This window comes from Fukomys damarensis, unplaced genomic scaffold (assembly GCF_012274545.1).
Source record: "Fukomys damarensis isolate Sample0158 unplaced genomic scaffold, DMR_v1.0_HiC HiC_scaffold_5, whole genome shotgun sequence".
Lineage (NCBI taxonomy): Eukaryota > Metazoa > Chordata > Mammalia > Rodentia > Bathyergidae > Fukomys > Fukomys damarensis.
The window spans coordinates 26676908-26697268 of NW_022900917.1; the positions used below are offsets into that span (position 1 = coordinate 26676908).

Below are 20361 nucleotides of genomic sequence, written 5' to 3' on the forward strand. Positions count from 1 at the left end.
TTGCTGTAATTTTAATAATATTACTTTTATCTTTTTTTATAAAAGTATAGTATAAAATTTCATATACTTCTTAGGAAAACCTCGAAGACTGAATCCAATATAACTGGTTCATCAACTCATTTGTTCTAAAGACCAATGATTAACAATTAATTATCTGCAAACCAGGAAGTTTCCACTAGATAACTTCTGAGTTGATTTCCTATTCTAATTGTCTGATTCTGTAACATTATACCTGTGGAAAAATACTGCATATCTGACAGTGAACTTAAGGTTTTTATTTTAAAACCTGTTTAAGCAAGACATATATATTCAACAGATTGCATCATTATTTGCAAATAAGTACCTATAAATTGATAATGTTAATTACTATTAAATGTTGATCTCTTAATACATTCATCACAAAACTAATTGATATACACTAGCATGTGTAAGTCTTGGATAGGAGCCTCAATCATTACAAAAATAGAAATGCCATCAAGAAAACTAATATCTTTATAATAGGAATTTGCAATATTGTTTTTAAAAGAAGAAAAGAAAATGAATCAAAAGTTGCTTTCAAAAAGAATGACTGAAAATTTTCCAAATCTGTGGAAAGATTTGGAAAGCACCTAGATACAGAAGCTCAGAGGTCTCCAATCAAATTCAACTAAAAGAAGTGTTAATGAAGACATATCATAATAAAATTATCAAAAATCAAAGACAAAAAAATAAAGAAGCAAGCTAAAAAACAAAATCACATGAAGGGAGTCCCAATAAGGAAACACTGGACATGATACACCTAATGAAAAGCACATATTGAAGGTTCCTACTAATTTTTTTCAGTTCAATGAGCTTAACAAATATACAGAAAATTCCATCAAAAAGCAACAAAAAACACATTCCTCTCAAGTGCTAATGAAACATTCTCTGGAGTAGATCATATTTTAGGCCACAAAATAAGTCCTAATAAATTTAAGAAGACTGTAAACATATCAAGTATCTTTCCTAATCACATGTTATAAAAATAAAAATCAATAACAGAAGAAATTGTAGGAAATTTTCAATATGGCAGTATTGAATAACATGTTCCTGAACAATCAATGGGTCAAAAGAGAAGTGAAGAGATATTTTAAAAATATCTGGACACAAATGAAAATGAAACTTGACATACCAAATCTTAATACATTCAGCAAAAGTAGTTCTGAGATAAGTTTATACTAATAAACACCTACATCAAAATAAGATCTCAAATAAATCATGTAACCTTGTATTTCAAAAAGTTAGAAAAAGAAAACTGAACTGATCCCAAAGTTAGCAAATGTTTAATGACCAAGTGAGTGAGCACCAAATGTTTAATGGACTAATACCAACATATCTTGAACTCTTCTCAAAAAAAAAATATGACTACAATACTTTCAAATTTATTTTATTAGGGCCAGAATTACTCTGACACTAAAGTCAGACCAAGACACTATGCAAAAAGAATATAAATGATTTCAATAAAGCTGCAGGATACAAATCAGTAGTGTTATATTCACTAATAATAAACCATCTGAAAAAAGAAATGAAAACATCACATTTATAATTATAAATACAATTGACAATGAAAATAAAGCAGTATATAATAATAAAGTGCCAAGAAATTGAAAGATTTATAGACCTTAAATTTAGACACTGTATTGGTGAAAGAAGTTGAAAGCACAAATAAATGGAATGGCATTCTTTGTTCATAGATTGGAAGAATTAATATTGTTGAAATATGTCCATACTACTCAAAACATCCTATAGATTTAAAGAAATTCCTATAAAAAGTCTGATACCATTTTTCACACTAATAGAAAAAACTCCTAAGATTCATATCCAACCACAAAAGACTCCATTTTGCAAAAGCAATCTTCAGTGGAGAAACAGAGCTGAGGTAAATCAAAACATATTATACAGATATTTTTATCAAAACAGCACACTAACGCTGAATGTCAGACATAATGGAACAGGACAGAAAGAACAGAAAAATCCCACACACATGCAGCCTGTTGATTTTGTGACAATAATGGCACGATGGCAAAGGACAAACTCTTCAATAAAATGGTATTGAAAGAACTGAATATCTGCATACAGAAGAATGAAATTGGACCATATTTCACACCATATAAAAAATTCAACTCAAAATGGATTCAATATTCAAATATGAGGCTTGAAATACAATTTTTTAAAACTACTAGAAGAAAAATAAGGAATTTTTGTGACATTGGTCTGGTCACTAATTTTGTTTATATGAAATGAAAGTACATGAAACAAAAGCAAAAAACAAACAAATGAGATGTATCAATCTAAAATGCTTCAACATATCCCAGGGAACAATCAGAATAGTACAGAGGAATCTTCAACAGTGGGAAAAAATACATACATCTGATAAGGATTAATGGAACTCAACTCAATAGCAAGCAAAGCAAACAACCTCATTTGAAAATGGGCAAAGGATCTGAACAAACATTTTTCAAAACACAAACAGCACACAAGGTCATAAAAATGCTCAATATCACTAATCAATAGGAAAATGAAAAGAACCCATTGAAATAATGAAGAAATGTTAATCAAAAGGTACAAAGTTTAATTAGACAAGAGGAATAAGTTTTTGAGGTCATTGTCCACCATGGTGACAATAGTAAAAAATGATATGTTGACCATTTCAAAATATCCATGAGTAAATTTAAATGGTCTTACTGTAAGAAACGCATAAGTCATTCTGTGAGTAGATTAACTAGTTTGATTTACCATTCTACACTGTATATATAGAGTATCTTTATATGAAAAGCTTGGAACCAGGAGTGTTCCAGAATTTGAATTATTTCCAATATTGAAATACTAGCATTACAGAAGAAGATACTTTCAGATGGGTCAAAAGCCCAATACAAAATTTATTTTTATCTCATACACACCTTATATGCACAATCTGAAGGCATTTAATACCATATTTTTGGTGCTGTTGCATTTTGACTGCAACCCATCATATAAGATAAGGTATAGAATTTTCTATTTGTAGTGTTATGTTGGCACTCACAAAGTATTAGATTTTGGAGCATTTCAGATTTTGAAGTTTTGGATAAGGGAATATATATATATACATATATATATATGTATATATATATATCAAACAACTCAATAGCAAGAAAACAGCCTCATTCATATCAAAATTTTGCTATTTTACTCTATAATGTACATTATTGTGACTTGTCTATTGAAAAAATTTTTTGTGATTAGTTCTCCAGATAGTACTAAAAATCACACTATAAATCTGTATCTATTCTAATTTTATTTATAATCAACACAGAAAACTCATAAATATTTAGAAGCATAAAGAAATTAAAGATTAAAGTGAAATTCTATTTAAAACATTTAATTCTATGCTGTTGCAAGATAGGAAGCAATAATATATGTAAAATGAATCTTTTGTCCTCATGAAGCTTGTAATTAGCTAGGGATAAAAAAATCTTGCCTCCAATAACAGAAATCCAAAGTGACATCATCCTCCTTTTGATATTAATTTTTTTACTTTTATCCTTGATCAAAAGTCTCAAGACAATATGTCAATCTGCTATCGTTATTCTAATAGAAGAAAAAATTTAGGCTCTAATGCTTTTTGAAGAGGAAGATGAAGGTTGATACATTTTATTTTGAGTGGATACTTTTGCAGACCCAAACCTAAATGATTACATCTCTCTTACTATGATCTTCTCTATAAAGAAAAACAATCTAATAACACATGGGAAAAAGAAATGGCTAAGAAAGCAAAAAATGACGTTTCATTTCAAAACTCCAAATTAGATTCTTAGGTATTAAGAGAAGGGACTAACATCTAAGCTAGGTTCAAAGCTTGAATATTAAAAGTTTTAAATACAGTTAAAAATTGGATGAGCTTTTGTGAATAACTACAATGACAATAGTATACATCTGAAATCTTACCGTTTTCATACAGATAAGATCATTTAATTGTCCAAATATTCCTTGGAAAGAGTGGTGCGGAAATAGGAGAAAATTAAGTAAAAAGTTCAGGGATACACAGTGGGCAAGTGGCCGGGGCAAAATTCTAACCAGGAAACCACACTTTTATCTACCCTGAAGGACATTGGGAATGAGAAGAGAGCAGTGTAAAGGTTGAAAAAAAATTCCCAACTAATAGAAATCTGAGGAATATCAATATATTATGACCATGTTCTTTTTAAAAAGGTGGTAAGATGTATGAAAACAATGAAATAAAGTAATGAAGACCGTGATTTAGAGAAGTTTTAAAGTAGGCAGAGAACATCTGTAAACCATAAAAAGGACACAAGGTCCCATTGCTGAGTGAAGGTGAGAGAGTGGAGTAACATAGATGGATATGAAAGAAAATATCCAGTTTCATAATTCTGAAAATCTGACTCAAGGAAAGGACTTGCCAACAAAATAGATTTTTAAAAATTGTACCCCCAAGTATCACAAATCTTAGAAATCCTAAACTCTGAACTTTGATATTTCCCAGTTTCCCAGGTCCTGTGTATTTCAACTAGAATCCCCTGTGTACTGCTCAGATACTTATTTCACTCAATATTTGTGTTTTTGGCCATTTAAGCCTTTTTCTCCCTATGATTGCTTTTTAAGTAGTAAAAAAGTCCTAGCTCGGGATGAGTTATGTTTGATCCACACTAAACTGTTTCCTTAAAGTATGACATATATATCTTGCTCCTTCAATCTGAAGAAATAATCTCCAGGTATTCATGTGTTTTTATCTGGGTGATAAATCAGGTACCTATGAGAGTCAGCAACCAGTTATTACCATACTTTTTGTTCATAAAACAAGCATATTCACATTCATTTCAATGACAGAAAAAGAAATGCATGAATAACTCACCTATGATGTATACTTCTAATGTGGCATAATGCATCCAACTGACCATAATTAATCTGTTTAGACATTTTCAAACCTGCAAAATATTCAGTTAAAAATGTGAGTAATTTTTTTGTAATCTTGTTAACCAAGTGTGTAAATAGAGTTTAATTACAAACATTCATCATAGAAAGAGAATTCAGTGACTGTGGAAGTGAGAATTCAACAGACTATCTGGTACACAAACAGAACTGAATAGGGTGATTAAAATGAGGAAAGAATTTAAATTTTTTCATTGATGTCAACTCTGATCTGGCAGCTTTTAATTTTAAATGTTAAAATTTTATGTCATACATGTCAGCTTTCTAAAAGTAAGTCTTTCAGAATTATTTTCCAATAACTAGAATATGAACTATACCACACATGAAAATGCAAAGAATAATCCAAAGACAGTTTTCTTGATATCTGATTCTCTCATCTCCCCCCTTCTATTCACTCAAATAAGTTTGCAATTCTTTCTGAAATTCGAATGTAAGTATAACACAAAAAGATTCTTAAAAAATAGAAAAATAGCAATCATGCCCAAGGATCAAATTAACTGTGATTATTTTCCAGTGCTAGTATGAGCAGATATCCTGGCAGACAGGATATTGACTATGATAGGTATCTTTACAATGATGGGCACTCACCTCAAATGCCCTCTGGTTAGTCCAGAAATATAAATGCTGTTAGAAATGTTGTAAAATAGAAAGCAGTAACAAATACTTATGCATATTAGTTCTTTCCTTACAGAAAATTATTTTAAAAATCAGTGGCTTAATGCATTTCTAAAACTTTTCAAAGGTTTTCACTGATCACATTCTAACTTTGGAGAATTGGTAAGTCTTGAAAGCAGCCAAATGTTCATAACAGAAGGATGGATAAAGAAAATGTGGTATCTATAAAGAATGGAATACTACTTGGTTACAAACTGGTCAATTTGAGTCATTTGTAGGAAAATGGATGCAATTTAAAAACTTAGTGTAAAGGGCCAGGGATTTAGCTCAGTGGTTCCAGCGCCTCTCTCACAAGTACAAAGACCAGAGTTCGATCCCCAATACAAAAAAAAAAAACAACATAAAGTGAAATAAATCAGACAGATAAGCTTAAGTACTGTATGGTATTTCTCATTGGATATATTCAAAGTATAAGAGCAAAATAAAAGATAGATAAGAGGAAACAGACAGATAAATCTTTTGCACCTGGGAAGGGGACAAAGAGGTAGAGAGGGCAAGGTCAGGAAGCAGGGGAGAGATACATAGAAAGAAGTGAGATGTGTTATGTAAATGTAGCAGCTATTCACAATGAATGCAATCATTAGGTGTGGCAAACATGGACTAAAAGGAATAAAATGAAAATGGGGAAAGGGGACCTAGAAATAGAGGGAGGGAAGAAAAGGGATCAGGGAAGGGGAATGAAAAGTATTAGGATCTATTAGGTTCATGTACCTATTTCCTAAGATTAATGTAAATATTATATACTGCAAACATGTACTAATAAAAATAAAGCCAAGCAATAAAAATAACACTGGAGAATGGGAACTTTCCAGATACGAATTCATCCATGGCAATTTTAACTTTCTGAATCATAAAATCTGACTTGATACTCACCCTTTGTGACCCAAAAGTCAATCATTCAATAAGATAATATTTTCTAAATATGAAACATGAAAGAAATTTAAGCAAAAAACTGATTGCTGTGTACCTATATCATAACTTTTAATAAACTTGAAAATACTGATTGCATGCTTTAGGCATTTTCTTACTCATATCATTCAGTCAAATGTTTAAAAAATTACTTAAATGTGCTTTAGCATCATATGGAATAATTTATTTTAGGTGAGTCAAGTTGTGGCATAGATATATAAAAATATGAAAATATAACCAATATTAAATGTTCTGATATTTCTGATATAAGATATATCAAATCTTAATCATAGTAGACTTTTAAACTCATAGACTAGAAAGACACTCATGAACAATTTAGTTAGTCCATTTACCTAATGTAATTCAAAGCTAGCATCAGTGAGAGCTCTAGTGCATGTTGTGGACAGGGAAAGGAGAGGGTAGCACAGATATTTGGGGGGAAATAGTCAAGCTTTGACAAAGTCTAACCACAAAAAAGAACTTGAAAGATAGCTTTCAGTTACAATTTACCAAAAAATCACAAAACAAAATTTTGAAGTCTAAGAATTGCTAGAAAAGAATAGGAAATTAAAATGCCCCTTTTTATATAAAAATCACCTTGCCTGAGAAAAGCAGCAGCAATTGAAGCCACAACTTCATAGTTGGCTTGGAACATCCCAGTAAACTCACAAACAGAATAAGCTACATAGCACTCATAGCCTAGCAGAAGAACACTTTAATCCATCAAAAAGTTTCTACACTCATTCTCATTTCTGAGAAGTAATTGTCACAAGTGTCTTTATATGAAGTTTTGGACAACATAGTGCACCTTGTCTTTCAAAGCAGATTCATTCACCAAAAAGGCCAAAGGTTTCAACATTAAATTGTAACTATGTGAGGACCAGATGAGCTTTTTCAGTGGTCAGATTTGATACAGGGATAAAGTTTAAAGAGTTTCAAAAGGTACCAAGTTTATAGTTCTTTCCAGGTTTTCTTTTTTCTCTTGTGATTATTCCTTAAGCTTTTGACAGAAGTAAAGGAGGCCTAGCTCCATAATGGGGTCAATATCAAGGATTTTGATCAGAATTAGTTTGAATGAATATTAGAAGCTTATATGAAAGGGTGTTTACAAATTAAACCTAAACTAGAATGCCACCATACAATTTAAAAAGCCAATTGTCTTAATTTATATAAGATCCACTGAATATTATTGAAGTGGAGAAACAAATTTTCAGTGTCTTATCTTAGTAGTACATGGATGATCTTTTGTTTGTATGTGTTAATGTTCATTGGGAGATATATATCTATATCTATAGATGTAGATATATATCACTATTTCAACTAAAATTTTCCTTTCACCTTCCCATAAGTATTACTGTTGTCCAAGAATTCATTCTCAGTATCTCTGTAATTCTCAGTTTAGAATTTATTGTACGATCGTATCTATCTACACTTATCAACCCCCATGTTTTCAACTCTCACATATACATTCATGAGTCTCCTATAGACTCTCTAAACCAGACATCTAAACTATATTCAACTAGCATTCACATAAGTACCACTCAGGAAAAACAAGCTCAAAGTAACTCAAGCTTCACTTAAAATTCCTCCCACATTTCTTTTCCTCAAAAATTTGATCATCTTCTGAAATCTTTATCTGTGTTAAAATCCCTACCACTTACCACCCTGTGGCCAAACTTGGTATCTTACTCTATTCTGTTTTCTTCAGGATCAACAATTTATGAAGGCTGTCAATTCTTCCTCTTTTAAAATGTATCCTGAATATCTTCCAAATGTATCCTCTACAAGCCTATGAACAATAAAGACCACAAAATAGAGCCACATGATGATCACACTGTGAAGGAGGTTTTCTTGGAGTTATTTGTACTACTGTGATAATATCCTAACTATTTTTCAGTACTGAGGATTGAACCCAGATTCTTTGCACTATGTGACATTTCCAGCCCTTTTTTATTTGTCCTTTTGAGGTACGTTCTCTCAAAGTCACTATATTGTCTAGGCTGGGTTCAAACTCTCAATCTTTCTGCCTCATTGCCTCAGAGCATTACAATTACAGGTCACCAAGCCTGGTTCACAGTAATTTCTAAAAGTCCAAAGTGACTGCATAACTTTCTTACTTAACATATTTCTATTCTTCTATGGGTGAAAGTTTAAATCTTTTTGTATGTAATATTCTGACTTTTATATTCTACCCTATGTAAATTTTATAGCCTCACTGGACACCAAAATTTCTGTCCTGCCTCCCTGTTCTCTCCATCTTTCAACAGTACATCTGGACATTTAATGAATACACCTTTTCTTTCAATATGATAGTTTGTGGATCATTTAGAAACTTTAAAAATTCACTTATTTTTTAGATGCACTTCAGAAGTTTGACTTATCTGTGATATTCTTTGAAACATCTTTTTCCTAGCAAAAGGTAATTATATCTACCAATGTTCTTTTACAGCACAATGAAAATAGCTACACTAAAGTAGCCTTATAAATTTTGAATTTATACCTATGACTCCTTCAATTTGTCATGATTCCACAAGGGCTAGGTCTATCTCTGAGCCATCAATGAAACACTAGAACTTACCACGAAGAACTTACTAAAAAAATATTACATCTAAAATTATGGTGAATAAATAAAGAACATAGTTTTAATTTTTCCAGTGAGAGTCAGTTGTATGCAGTGAAAATCAAATCAAGAAGGAATAATGAAAATAGGAAAGTGAAAACAAAGTTGTTTGTACAATATTTATAGTGCTAGAAAAGTACTCCACACCTTACAGAGTGCCTTACTTTAACTGCTGGATTTCCCCTTTTCCTAGAGACTGAAGGTCATGCATGTCAATGCCAATTTTTGCCACTAAAATTTTATTCACAAGGGCATATAATCCCACTAAAAACATAAAATGTTGAAAGAGTTAAAACATTGATCATTAGTGAAAATTAAAATTAACCATATTTCTTACTATACTGTGAAGAATTTTAGTCAGTGTAATATCAACAAACAATAATGCAGAGGTATGTGTATTTCTCCTCCTTGAAAGGAAGGCAGGTAGTACAACTCTGAAAGTCACAACAGGCGAAAAATTACTTGGTGGGAGTCCCTGGGACATCTACCGAGCAATGGGCCCTCTTGAACCAATGGTATACATGGAATTCAGGGCTGAGTGAAGGGCCATATATAGCCATGCTTTTGTAAGAAAAATATTGTTGTTTTGATAAGATAGAGGACAATTAAGATGGCACTCCACATAGAAGAAACTGATCTCAATAACTAAAGAGCAGGAGACTCCAAATAGCAACCCAAAATCATTTGGAATATGAATGATGACACCACTAATTAGGGGCATATAGTTTAGGGATGAGTACAGAACAAAGTTGATGGCAAAGTATTAATAGCTATCTGGCCAAAAAATTCATTCTATCTGCAGAACTGACTCACTCTCCACCGCTATTCTTTTCTATCAAAAAGTTTACCTTCAAAATCTAACCATCATTTAATAATCCTGGAATCGAGGCATAACATACTGTAACAAAAAAGGTAAATATTATTGTTCTACCAAATAATGTGTATCAGAAGAAAAATTATGCCAGGAAATATGCAAAAGTCCTGTGTTCTTCCAACACACACACACACTCACAAACTTACACACTAGCCTTTATTAGCAAAAAGCAAAATTCTGAGGCATTAAATACAAATATAGCAATAGAAAAAAACACAAATGGAAAAGCACCAGCAATGAAGAGAAAAAATAAAATTCTGATAGAAAATAAATCCACTTTTAGAAACAACAATAATGAAAAATATAATAATATAATCACAGATACAGAGGCATACATTCAAACAGGAAAAGAAAGTGTGAATGTGATAAATGAGACTTTACATGTGAAAATGATTCCTGAGGAAGAAAAAGAAATCAATAGCAAAGGAAAAGCTACTCCAAATATAATACAAGAATACTTTCCTCATATAAAATTGAGTACAAATGAGTAAATATAATGTTATGACCCAAAAAGGAAAGGAAAATAATGACATATGTTGTCCAAAAGCCTAAGTGTTCTACATGTTACTAGATTAGAAACTAAATGTTACAAATTTTAAAGATAGAAAAATAACTGTTTAATGATAGCCAAAAAGGGATAATTCCTACAGATGCAAAGACTCGGTTTGGTCACACATTTCTCAAGGAGAATGTCTGGAAAACAGTAAAGCAGATTCATGAAGCATGAACCTTACTCTCCAAAGAATTTTAAGTTAAGAGATAAATAAATATAAGTCCTCAAAGAATATGTATGACCATGAGCTCTTTCCAAAAAACAATATATGAATATCAAATTTAGCCTACCTAGCACTGAATAAAGAAATCATATACAACTAAGGCTAAATAGTACAGAAATGATACTAATAAAGGGCAGGTAAATTTTGCAAACTTCAATAAAATATTACATTTTTCATATATAATCATGGAGATAAATAATAAGCATAGATTGGAAGTTTTAGTCAAAAAGTATAAAATCTATTTGAATATCTTCTTTTTCCCACTAAAAAATTAATAACTACAGTTTTTAAAATATTTAAAATAATCAAAACTTAGTGATTACATCTAAAGTGAGTATGCAAGTGTCCCAAGGCTGAAGCAACATTCTTAGTCATATCAAGAGGTCAGAGAAAATTTTCCCTTTTCACTCCAGGTTATGATGATGCATTGTCTAAAGCTGATAAATAAGAAACATAGCATTAGATATAGAATCTAACTACTAAATCTTTTGTTCCAAAGTATAAAATATAAAAATTTATAGAACAAAAATACCAGCATAGAGACAGAACAAATTGTACAATAGATTCCTTTCTTCTCACAAAAACCGACTAGAAAAGAGATCACTAAAGGTACAGAGATAAATTAAACATGCATCAAATTTTAAAGAAACTGAATCCAAGTTTCAGACATAGAAATTACAAAATGAATCTGAAAAAATAATATTCTTCCAAAAAACAACCAAATACTAGAACTAACTTGAAAGGTCCCGTAGTGGACAAACAGTGAATAATTTAAACATCAAAATATGTATCAATTGTAATTCATTAAAACATTTGCAATAAAGTAAGAAACCAGTAGTTTATAAATTTATTTATTTATTTACTATGAGTTATTTATATACTTTCAAAATACTTCTACATAAAACACTGTTAATTACAAAATTGGAAAGTAGAAATTTATACTATGAAACTTTCCACACATCATGTTAATCAAGTGAAATTCAGCAATCATGGATGAAGCTGAAATCCTGTGTTAACTGATAAGATGAGAGGAAAGGAATACAGAATCGTTCCTGTGATATTTCTGCTTTGAATCTAATCATAGGGAACATCAGACAAACCAACCAGAAGGATGTTCTGCAAAATAACTGGTTTTTTATCCCCAGTATCAAGATCTTTAAAGTCAAGGAAAAATGAAAAATTGTTGCTGACTGAAGGAAACTGGAGAAGCAAGACAGTGATATGAAGAATGAGATATTGTACTGGATTCTTTTACTACATAAAAATGATAAGAACAACCAGCCAAATCTGAAAAAAGTATAAGGTATCAGTGTTAATTTCCTGATTTTCATGGATGTTTTATCATGTAAGACAATTCTTTTTAAAATATGCACTAAAGTATTGGTGACAATGGAATATCAAATAACTCTAGAAAAATAAGTGTCTTCCAGCATCTACAGAATGGGGATTGTTTCCAAATTTTCAAAATTATATTTAGAAATAAATAGCTCTCTCAGATTCTTTTATAGTTCAAAACTGAGAAAAAATTAATAACAGAAAGAGTAAAACATAAAACATCTGGGAATAAACTTTACACTGGAACATAAAAGGACACTTGCATAAATTGAAAGTAAGAAGACTTAATGTTGGAAAGATACCAATAGAGTAAAAAGACTCAAAAATCATAAAATATCAATTTGCCATGAATTAACCATTAAATTTAATACATTTCTAATTAAAGTATCAAAGTATTTATTTTTTACAAAACAAATATTTTCAAAGTTCACATAGAAAAAGAAATATGAAAGAATAGCTGGTAATTTTTTTAAATGAGTACTCGATAGATGTTAAGCTTGGCAAATACTGAAACACATTGCTTATGTTAGAAGTGTATTATCTATTTAGCTTACAAATAGGCAGCTAGCAAGGGACATGGCCTATAATGAATTTGGCCTGGTCAGCCTTAAAAAGAAAACAGCTCATACACAGGGTTTTAACTCAAGCCTTATAGATTGCTAAACTCAGAAATGCAAAAACAAACAAGGGGAAAATGATACAAGTCAGGATAGGAATGGACAGTGAGGACTCTAACCCTAGAAAGAACTTTGTAAACAATCTCTCTGTACAACAAAGCTGGATTTCAAAGAATTTGAAGACACTGAATAACTGGTTTTACTTTTGAATTCTGAATTAGAAAAAGCCTGAGTCCTAATTGGTTATTTTAAATCCACAGGGCTAGGACCTCCAAGTGGAGCAGACTAATGAAGACTGTGAGCTGCCTCATGGAGCTAGGCTGCCACCCTGCCCTCAGCACCCAGGGCCTCCAAGAAGAGGCCCTCCATGTGGAGCCACATGGGCACCCCATCAGTCCATCACACATGCACACACACGCACTCATGCACACACACCCTCTTGGGTCTCCTGGTTGTGCTGGTACCAAGACACACACTGCAGAGGCACAGGAGGTCATAAAGGCCATTGTTCTGAGCACCGGAAGATAGAGCAGAAAGGAACAACAGAAAGAGGGCCACTCTCAGGATCCTTGATGAAAACTGAAGCCCACTGGAAAACTGAAGAGAATCTCTGTAATAAAGGCACACTAGAACACCATAGTTGGTAAATTAAAGGGATCACCTCCTCCTATCAGAATCTGGACTATCGTCAGGGGAAGGGCAGCTGGAAACTGCCTTAGCACCTTGCAGAGTTTAACCCTGCATATGGTTAGGGAGATCAACTTGGGCCTTGCTGCCACAAATCAGCATGAATCTCAGGGGTCCACTGCTGGGGAGCTGAGACAAATTAACTTAGGTCTGCACATTGCTGCCCACAGTCTATTGTGATATCAGAGACATACCCTGAAGGAGGCCCTTCATTTTTTTTTTCAGCTTTTTAGCTTTTTTCTTTTTCCTATTTTTAATTTATAATTTTATTTTTCCCATTCAAATTCTTCCCTTTTTCTTTATTCTTTTTTTCAACTCAATCTCTCACTTGCCTACATTGTTCTTTATCTCCCTTGTTTTTTTTTCCCTATACCTGCCCTAATACAGATTTCTTCTCTCTTTTTTCCTTTCTTCTCACATTTTCCTTCTCTCAATTGTTATTAGTTTCAAAGGAAGATGAGTACAATATATGACTTCCCTATTGCTCTTACATTGTTCTGTTCTTGTCTTTGTTCTTTCATTCTGTCTTTCCCTCTTAACTTCAATAGTTGCCTAGACTTCGTGCAATCTTTGTGTCCTCTGGCTTCACTTGTAACATTCTCCTATTCTTCTACCTATCTATCCACTCTCTTCCCAACTCCTTCTAAGTCCCCATCCTGAAATGTAAAATTGTTATATTGAAGAGTCTATCCACTATAAAAATATTTTGTGCTGGTCCTTGATTTTCATTTAATTTACATGGTTAATGGTGACAGATTAATAACTACCACAAATCATCAATTTCTAAACTGTGATTGATATTATGGTGTTGCTGGTTGTATCACTTGGGCTAAGGTGTAGTGATTGATCTAATCAGTTGTCCTTCCTGGTATTATGAAAATTAGAGTGTCTCTGAGTCATTAGAAACTCAAAACCTGAGGATGAGGTAGAATATCAATATACTAACCCAGGAATCAAACCAAAGACAGTACCAACAACACATTAAAAATTCAAAAACACTTAAGCAAGATACAAATACAGACTTTCAGGGGAAGACCCAACCAAAACAGAGAATGACAGGCCAATATCCCTAATGAACATAGATGCAAAAATCCTCATCAAGATACTGTCAAATAGAATACAGAGGGTCATCAAGAAGATAATACACCCTGACCAAGTCATACTTATTCCAGACCACAAGGATGGTTCAACATACATAAATAAATAATCATAATGCAATATATTAATAGAATCAAAGATAAAAACCATATGATCATCTCAATAGATGCAGAAAAAGCATTTGACAAAATTCAATACTCATTCATGATAAAACTCTGCAGAAAATTGGAATAGATGGTCTTTACCTCAATTTGATAAAGTCTACATATGAAAAACCAAGTGCCAACATTATATTAAACAGCCAAAAACTGAAAAGTTCCATGCTGAAATCAGGAACAAGACAAGGATGTCCACTATCACCATTTCTGCTCAGTATAGTTCTGGAAACGTTAACCAGAGCAATTACAGAAGAGGAAGAAATAAATGCAATAAAAATATGAAATGAAAAGTGAAACTGTTATTATTTGCTGATGATATGATACTCTACATAGGACACCCAAAAAATTCTGCCAAAAGAGTTCTAGACTTAATTGACAAGGTCAACCCTCAAAAATCGAGTTTACTTTTACAGAAATAAAAGACTGACAGAGTGAAATTAGGGAAACAACCTCTTTCACAATAACATCCAAAAAAATGAAATATCTAGGAATCTATCTAACAAAGGAAGCAAAAAAAATCTACACAGAAAATTATAGCACTCTGAACAAAGAGATTGAAGTGGATATATGAAAATGGAAAGACATCCCTTGCTCCTGGGTAAAGAATCAACCTAGTTAAAAAGGCCATATAACTAAAACTGCTATACAGACTCAATGCAATCCCAAGGGAAATTTCACCAGTATATTTCACATAATTAGAGAAAACAATCCAAAAATTCATTTGAAACCATAAGAGAACTAGAATAGCAAAAGCAATTCTAGGTAACAGAGACATGGCAGGGAGTATCACAATCCCCAACTTGAAACTATACTACAAGGCTACTGTGGTAAAAACAGCATGGTACTGGCAAAGAAACAGAACTGAGGACCAGTGGAACAGATTAGAAGATGCAGAAACAAGTCCACACACACTTAGCCATCTCATCTTTGACAAAAGAGCCAAACACCCTTAAACAACTAGGATTAGAAGTCCCATTTGACCCAGCTATTCCCCTGCTATGTATTTTTGCAAAAGACCTTTGGACACTGAATATATTTCTACACTCTGCTTATACATAGACAGAGTTCATTCTGGATGCTCATTTTAGAATCCTTCCCAACTTTCTTCTTAGACTTCCAATACTCACTCTCCCTCACTTCCTCATTGGTCTGTAATGTCATTCTTCAACTTAGTGAGACACTAGCCCATTTTGCACAATAACATGTCCACAATGATAGCAGTTCAACAGTGATAAATAAATAGATGACATTAGTAGAAAAACTAAATTATAGGCTCAAAAAATAGATCTATACTGCCTACAAAAATTCAGCATGTAGCCAGGCATACTGATGCATACCTGTAATCCCAGAAAACTGGGAGGCTGAGAGAGAACCATAAATTCAAGCTCAGCCCTAGCAATTAGGAAGAACCTCTCTCAAAATGAAAAAATGGAAAAGGGTAAGGGTATAGCTCAGTGTGAAGAACTTAGATTCAATTCCCAATATGCCAAAAATACATCCGTATGTAATAAAAACTGGTCCTTCAAATTAGTAGTAAAAATTGATTGCTAAACAGATAGCATTAGAATAGCATTTTGTAGAGGCCCACCATTCCATCAGTAAGTGTGCACGGATCCCAGGAAGCAGCTGTGTGGACCAGAGTGGAGGTTCTGCAGGCAGATCCCAGCTAGGACCCAACCGCACACCTGCCCAAGGAAAAGGCCTACATAGAAAAGAGCTGCACAGGGGCACAAGCCTCATCCAGAGGCCTGCCATACCATCAGTCATAGCCAAGGGCTGGCCTAGGAAAGAACTATACAGATGCACAAGCAACAGCCAGAGGCTCACTCCACACTATTGATAATTGTATGCAGACCCTAGCCAGAAGCCTGTGCAGACAATACGAATGGTGGTACACAACCCCCAGCCAAAGGCCCTCCCAGATAACAGCTACATAGGGGCCCCAGCAAGAAGCATACATAGATAACATACCAAGTATGCATAGGCCCCAGCCAGAAACCTCCCCAGACAACAGGTTAGTTCAGTGATCCAGCAGCCCACCATTCTGAACTCATAAATTGGTGTACTGGTGAGGAGCAGAGAAAAGGCCACTCTGAGTCTTGCTGAGAATTAAAGGCCATTAGGTGAGCAAAAGGTCGCCTCAACAAAGGCACAGTAGACTGCATCAGTTGAAATGAGAAGACACGAAAATAAGTCTCAAAACCAGACTTCCAGATTACCTATGGTAAATGCCAAAGGGAAACAAGATGGGACACTCTGATACTTAACTACCTGAACTCCCTGGACTGGCATGAAAGAGGATCTGGAAATAATGAAATCAGAAATAATTTCACAGATAAAAGCAGAGATTGTGCCCTTGGTACAAGACATGATTAATAAATCTCAAGCTGACACAGATAAAAAAAATAGAGGAGCTGAGGAACGTGATGGAATCCCAACATAAGAAATGAATGGAATCCATAAAACAGATGCAAACAGATTTCCGGGAAGTTAAAAGATCCATTGAAAGTTTACACAGAAGAATGAGCAAATGTGAGGACAGAATTTCAGATATAGAAGATAGGATTGCAATTAGTGACCAGGAAAAGAAAAAATTCGTAAAAATAGTAAGGGACCACAAGAAATCAAACTAGCAGCTTCTAGATGAAGAAGAGTATCGTAAGACTGATCGGAGTCAATGAAAAAACAGGAGAGAGTGCAGGTGACATAAAAAACTGTTCACAGAAGTAGTGGAAGAAAATTTCCCAAATGGGTGGAAAGAACTTGACATACAGATAAATGAGGCATATAGGACTCCAACTAGCCATGATCAGAAAATTCTACATATAGGTATATAATAGTTAAGATTCCAGAAACCCAACAGAAGAACAAAATTCTACAATCAGTCAGAGAAAAGAAACAAATTACAAACAAAGGAAAGCCCATCAAAATCACAGAAGACTTTTCAACACAAACCCACAAGGCAAGAAGAGCATGGAGTGATGTATTTCAAGCCATAAAGGAAAACAACCTCCAGCCCAGACTGATGTACCCTGAAAAACCATCTTTCAAAATTGATGGAGAAATAAGATACTTTCATGACAAAGAACACCTTAGGAATTTCATGAATACCAAACCAGCACCCCAAAAAATTTAAAACAATATTCTAGGAAGACAATGAGGATCACAACCCCAGGAAGCCCAGCAGAATGAACCCATCAGTCATGGCAAGAAATGAAAGGGGGAGACTCCAATAAAAAGAAAAAGTCATGACAGGATAAGTCAATAAGAGGCATCAATGTTAATGGTCTCAATTCACCAATCAAAGAAATAGACTAGCAGAATGGGTCAAGAAGCAAGATCTAAAAATGTGCTGCATACAAGAAACATTTAATTTAAAAAGAAACTTAGGCTGAAAGTTAAATGATGGAAAATAATAATCCATTTGACAGACCCCCCAAAAAAAAGACAGGAGTAGCTGTCCTAATTGCAGATCAAGTTGATTTCAAACCAACACTGATTGAGAGAAACAGAGAAGGACACAACATTCTTGTAAAGGGAACAATCCAAGAGGAAGAGATGACAATGATAAATGCATATGCACCAAGCACTGGTGCATCTAACTATATAAAACAAATATAACTATATAAAACAAATGAACATGGAAAATCATATAAGCACGAATACAATAATAGTGAGTGACCTCAATGCCCCACTGTAACAAATAGATAGGTCAACTAGACAAAAAATAAACAACTAAATACTAGAACTCAATCAAATTCTTGAACAAAAGAACTTAATAAATGTTTACAAAGTGTTCCACCCCACAATGTCAGAATGCATATTCTTTTCAGCTGCATGTGGGTCGTTCTTCAAAAGACGCCACATACTTGCTCATAGAACATGTTTAAGTAAGTGCAAAGGAATTGAAGTGATCCCCTGTATATTATCAGACTATAATGTTATGAAATTGGAGATCAATAGCAAAAGAAACTGGAAGAATTACATAAACACATGGAAATTGAACAACACACTTCTGAATAACCAATGGGTCAAAGAGGAAATTAAAGCAGAAATCAGTGCCTACAATTAAATGACAATGACAATACTACCTATTGGAATATATGGGACACAAATAAAGCAGACTTATGAGGGAAATTCTTAGCAGGGAATACGCATATTAGGAAAACAGATTATTCAACATGATCTGAACCTCAAGCTTCTAGAAGAAAAAAAAGAGGAGGACAAACCCAAAGCTCACACAAGGGAGGAAATTATAAATATCAAGGCACAGCTCTTCAGCTGCCTGCCTGCCTGAGATCACCCGGCAGGTGCACAACCTCCCAGACTGCATGACACACACCCAGCAAGGATCCAAAGACCCTGGAGGGGGTCTCTTCAGCTGCCTGCCTGCCTGAGATCACCTGGCGGGTGCACGACCTCCCGGACTGCATGACACACACCCAGCAAGGAGCCAAAGACCCCAGAGGGAGTCTCTTCAGCTGCCTGCCTGCCTGAGATCACCCGGCTGGTGCGCGACCTCCCAGACTGCGCGACAACAGACCCAGTAAGGAAGGTAGCCATGCGGGCGCCCTTGAAACACCCCCACGACCTTCCCCTCCCCCCTCGTTCTCAAACCTCCTGATTGGGCCAGTCCTTAGACCAACTCTGCAGAGGCATAGATTCTCATGAAGGGTAGTTTTCTGAGCTCCCAACTTTGAACATCTTTAAAGAAAGGGCAGGGGAAACCTGTAATAGAACTGAGTGGAGTTCAATCCTGAGGATAGGGAAACTCAAGTAAGGCCTTGTAGACTGTGTTCAGTCTCAGTCATGGGGAACTGCCATTGGCTAGCTGAGACCAGGGGATTCGGTTCTGCATATGGCTGTACATGTGGTATAATATGAGAACAGAGACAGTCTGAAAGAGGCCTTTCAAATTCTTTTTTTTCTCTCTCTCTCTCTTTTTTCTTTTCCTCATTCCACCCTAAAATTTCTTTCTTTTTTCTGTCCTCTCTCTCCAACTCAGTCTCTTGTTCCACCATATTGTCCCTCATCTCCCTTTTTATTCCAGCTCCTGAATAACTCAGACTTCTTCTTTTATTATTTTTTGTTTTTAGGAGGGGTTTCTCTTTATGTTCTTTTCTCCAGTCATTTTACCTCACTCATGGCTCTGTACCTTCAAGGGAAGGCAAGCGCCTGTTATTGTTAAGGGGATATATTCTTGTCCTTATTCCTGCACTCTCTCTATCCCCCCTGAAGCTAATAGCTTTGTAAAGATAGTAAGGTAATTCTACAACCTCTGGATTCACTTCAAACCTGCTCTAATTCTTTCACTTATCTAATCCTCTCATTCTAAGTCTAACCCCTCATCCTAAATGGTAAAGATTCTATATTGAAAAGCATATTCACTGCAAACATACTATGGGCTGCTTCTTGAGATTAATTTAATTTACGTGAGTTAAAGGTGATACATTAATGACTACCACAAATGGTCAGTTTGCAAGCTGTGCCTGATCCTACTGGGCTGCTGAATGTATCAATTGGGATAAAGGGTTGTGATTGATTTAAAGAGTTGTTTTCTCTGATATTATGAAAATGAGGATGTCTATGAGTCATTAGAAACTCAAAAGCTAAAACGCAACTATATTAGGAAGATTTAAGTAATACCCAGAAATTAAAGAAGGACAAC

The 20361-nt window shown here is 34.1% G+C and overlaps 1 protein-coding gene across 1 annotated transcript in view; it reads right to left on the reverse strand.

Annotated features, from left to right (window-relative positions):
• Positions 1 to 20361, reverse strand: part of Cnbd1 (cyclic nucleotide binding domain containing 1) — a 398420-nt gene that overhangs the window by 357209 nt on the left and 20850 nt on the right. Inside the window, exon 2 of the mRNA XM_033758973.1 lies at positions 4868 to 4940. Within this exon, the coding sequence (XP_033614864.1) occupies positions 4868 to 4940 (73 nt within the window). The remainder of the gene's footprint in view (positions 1 to 4867; positions 4941 to 20361) is intronic.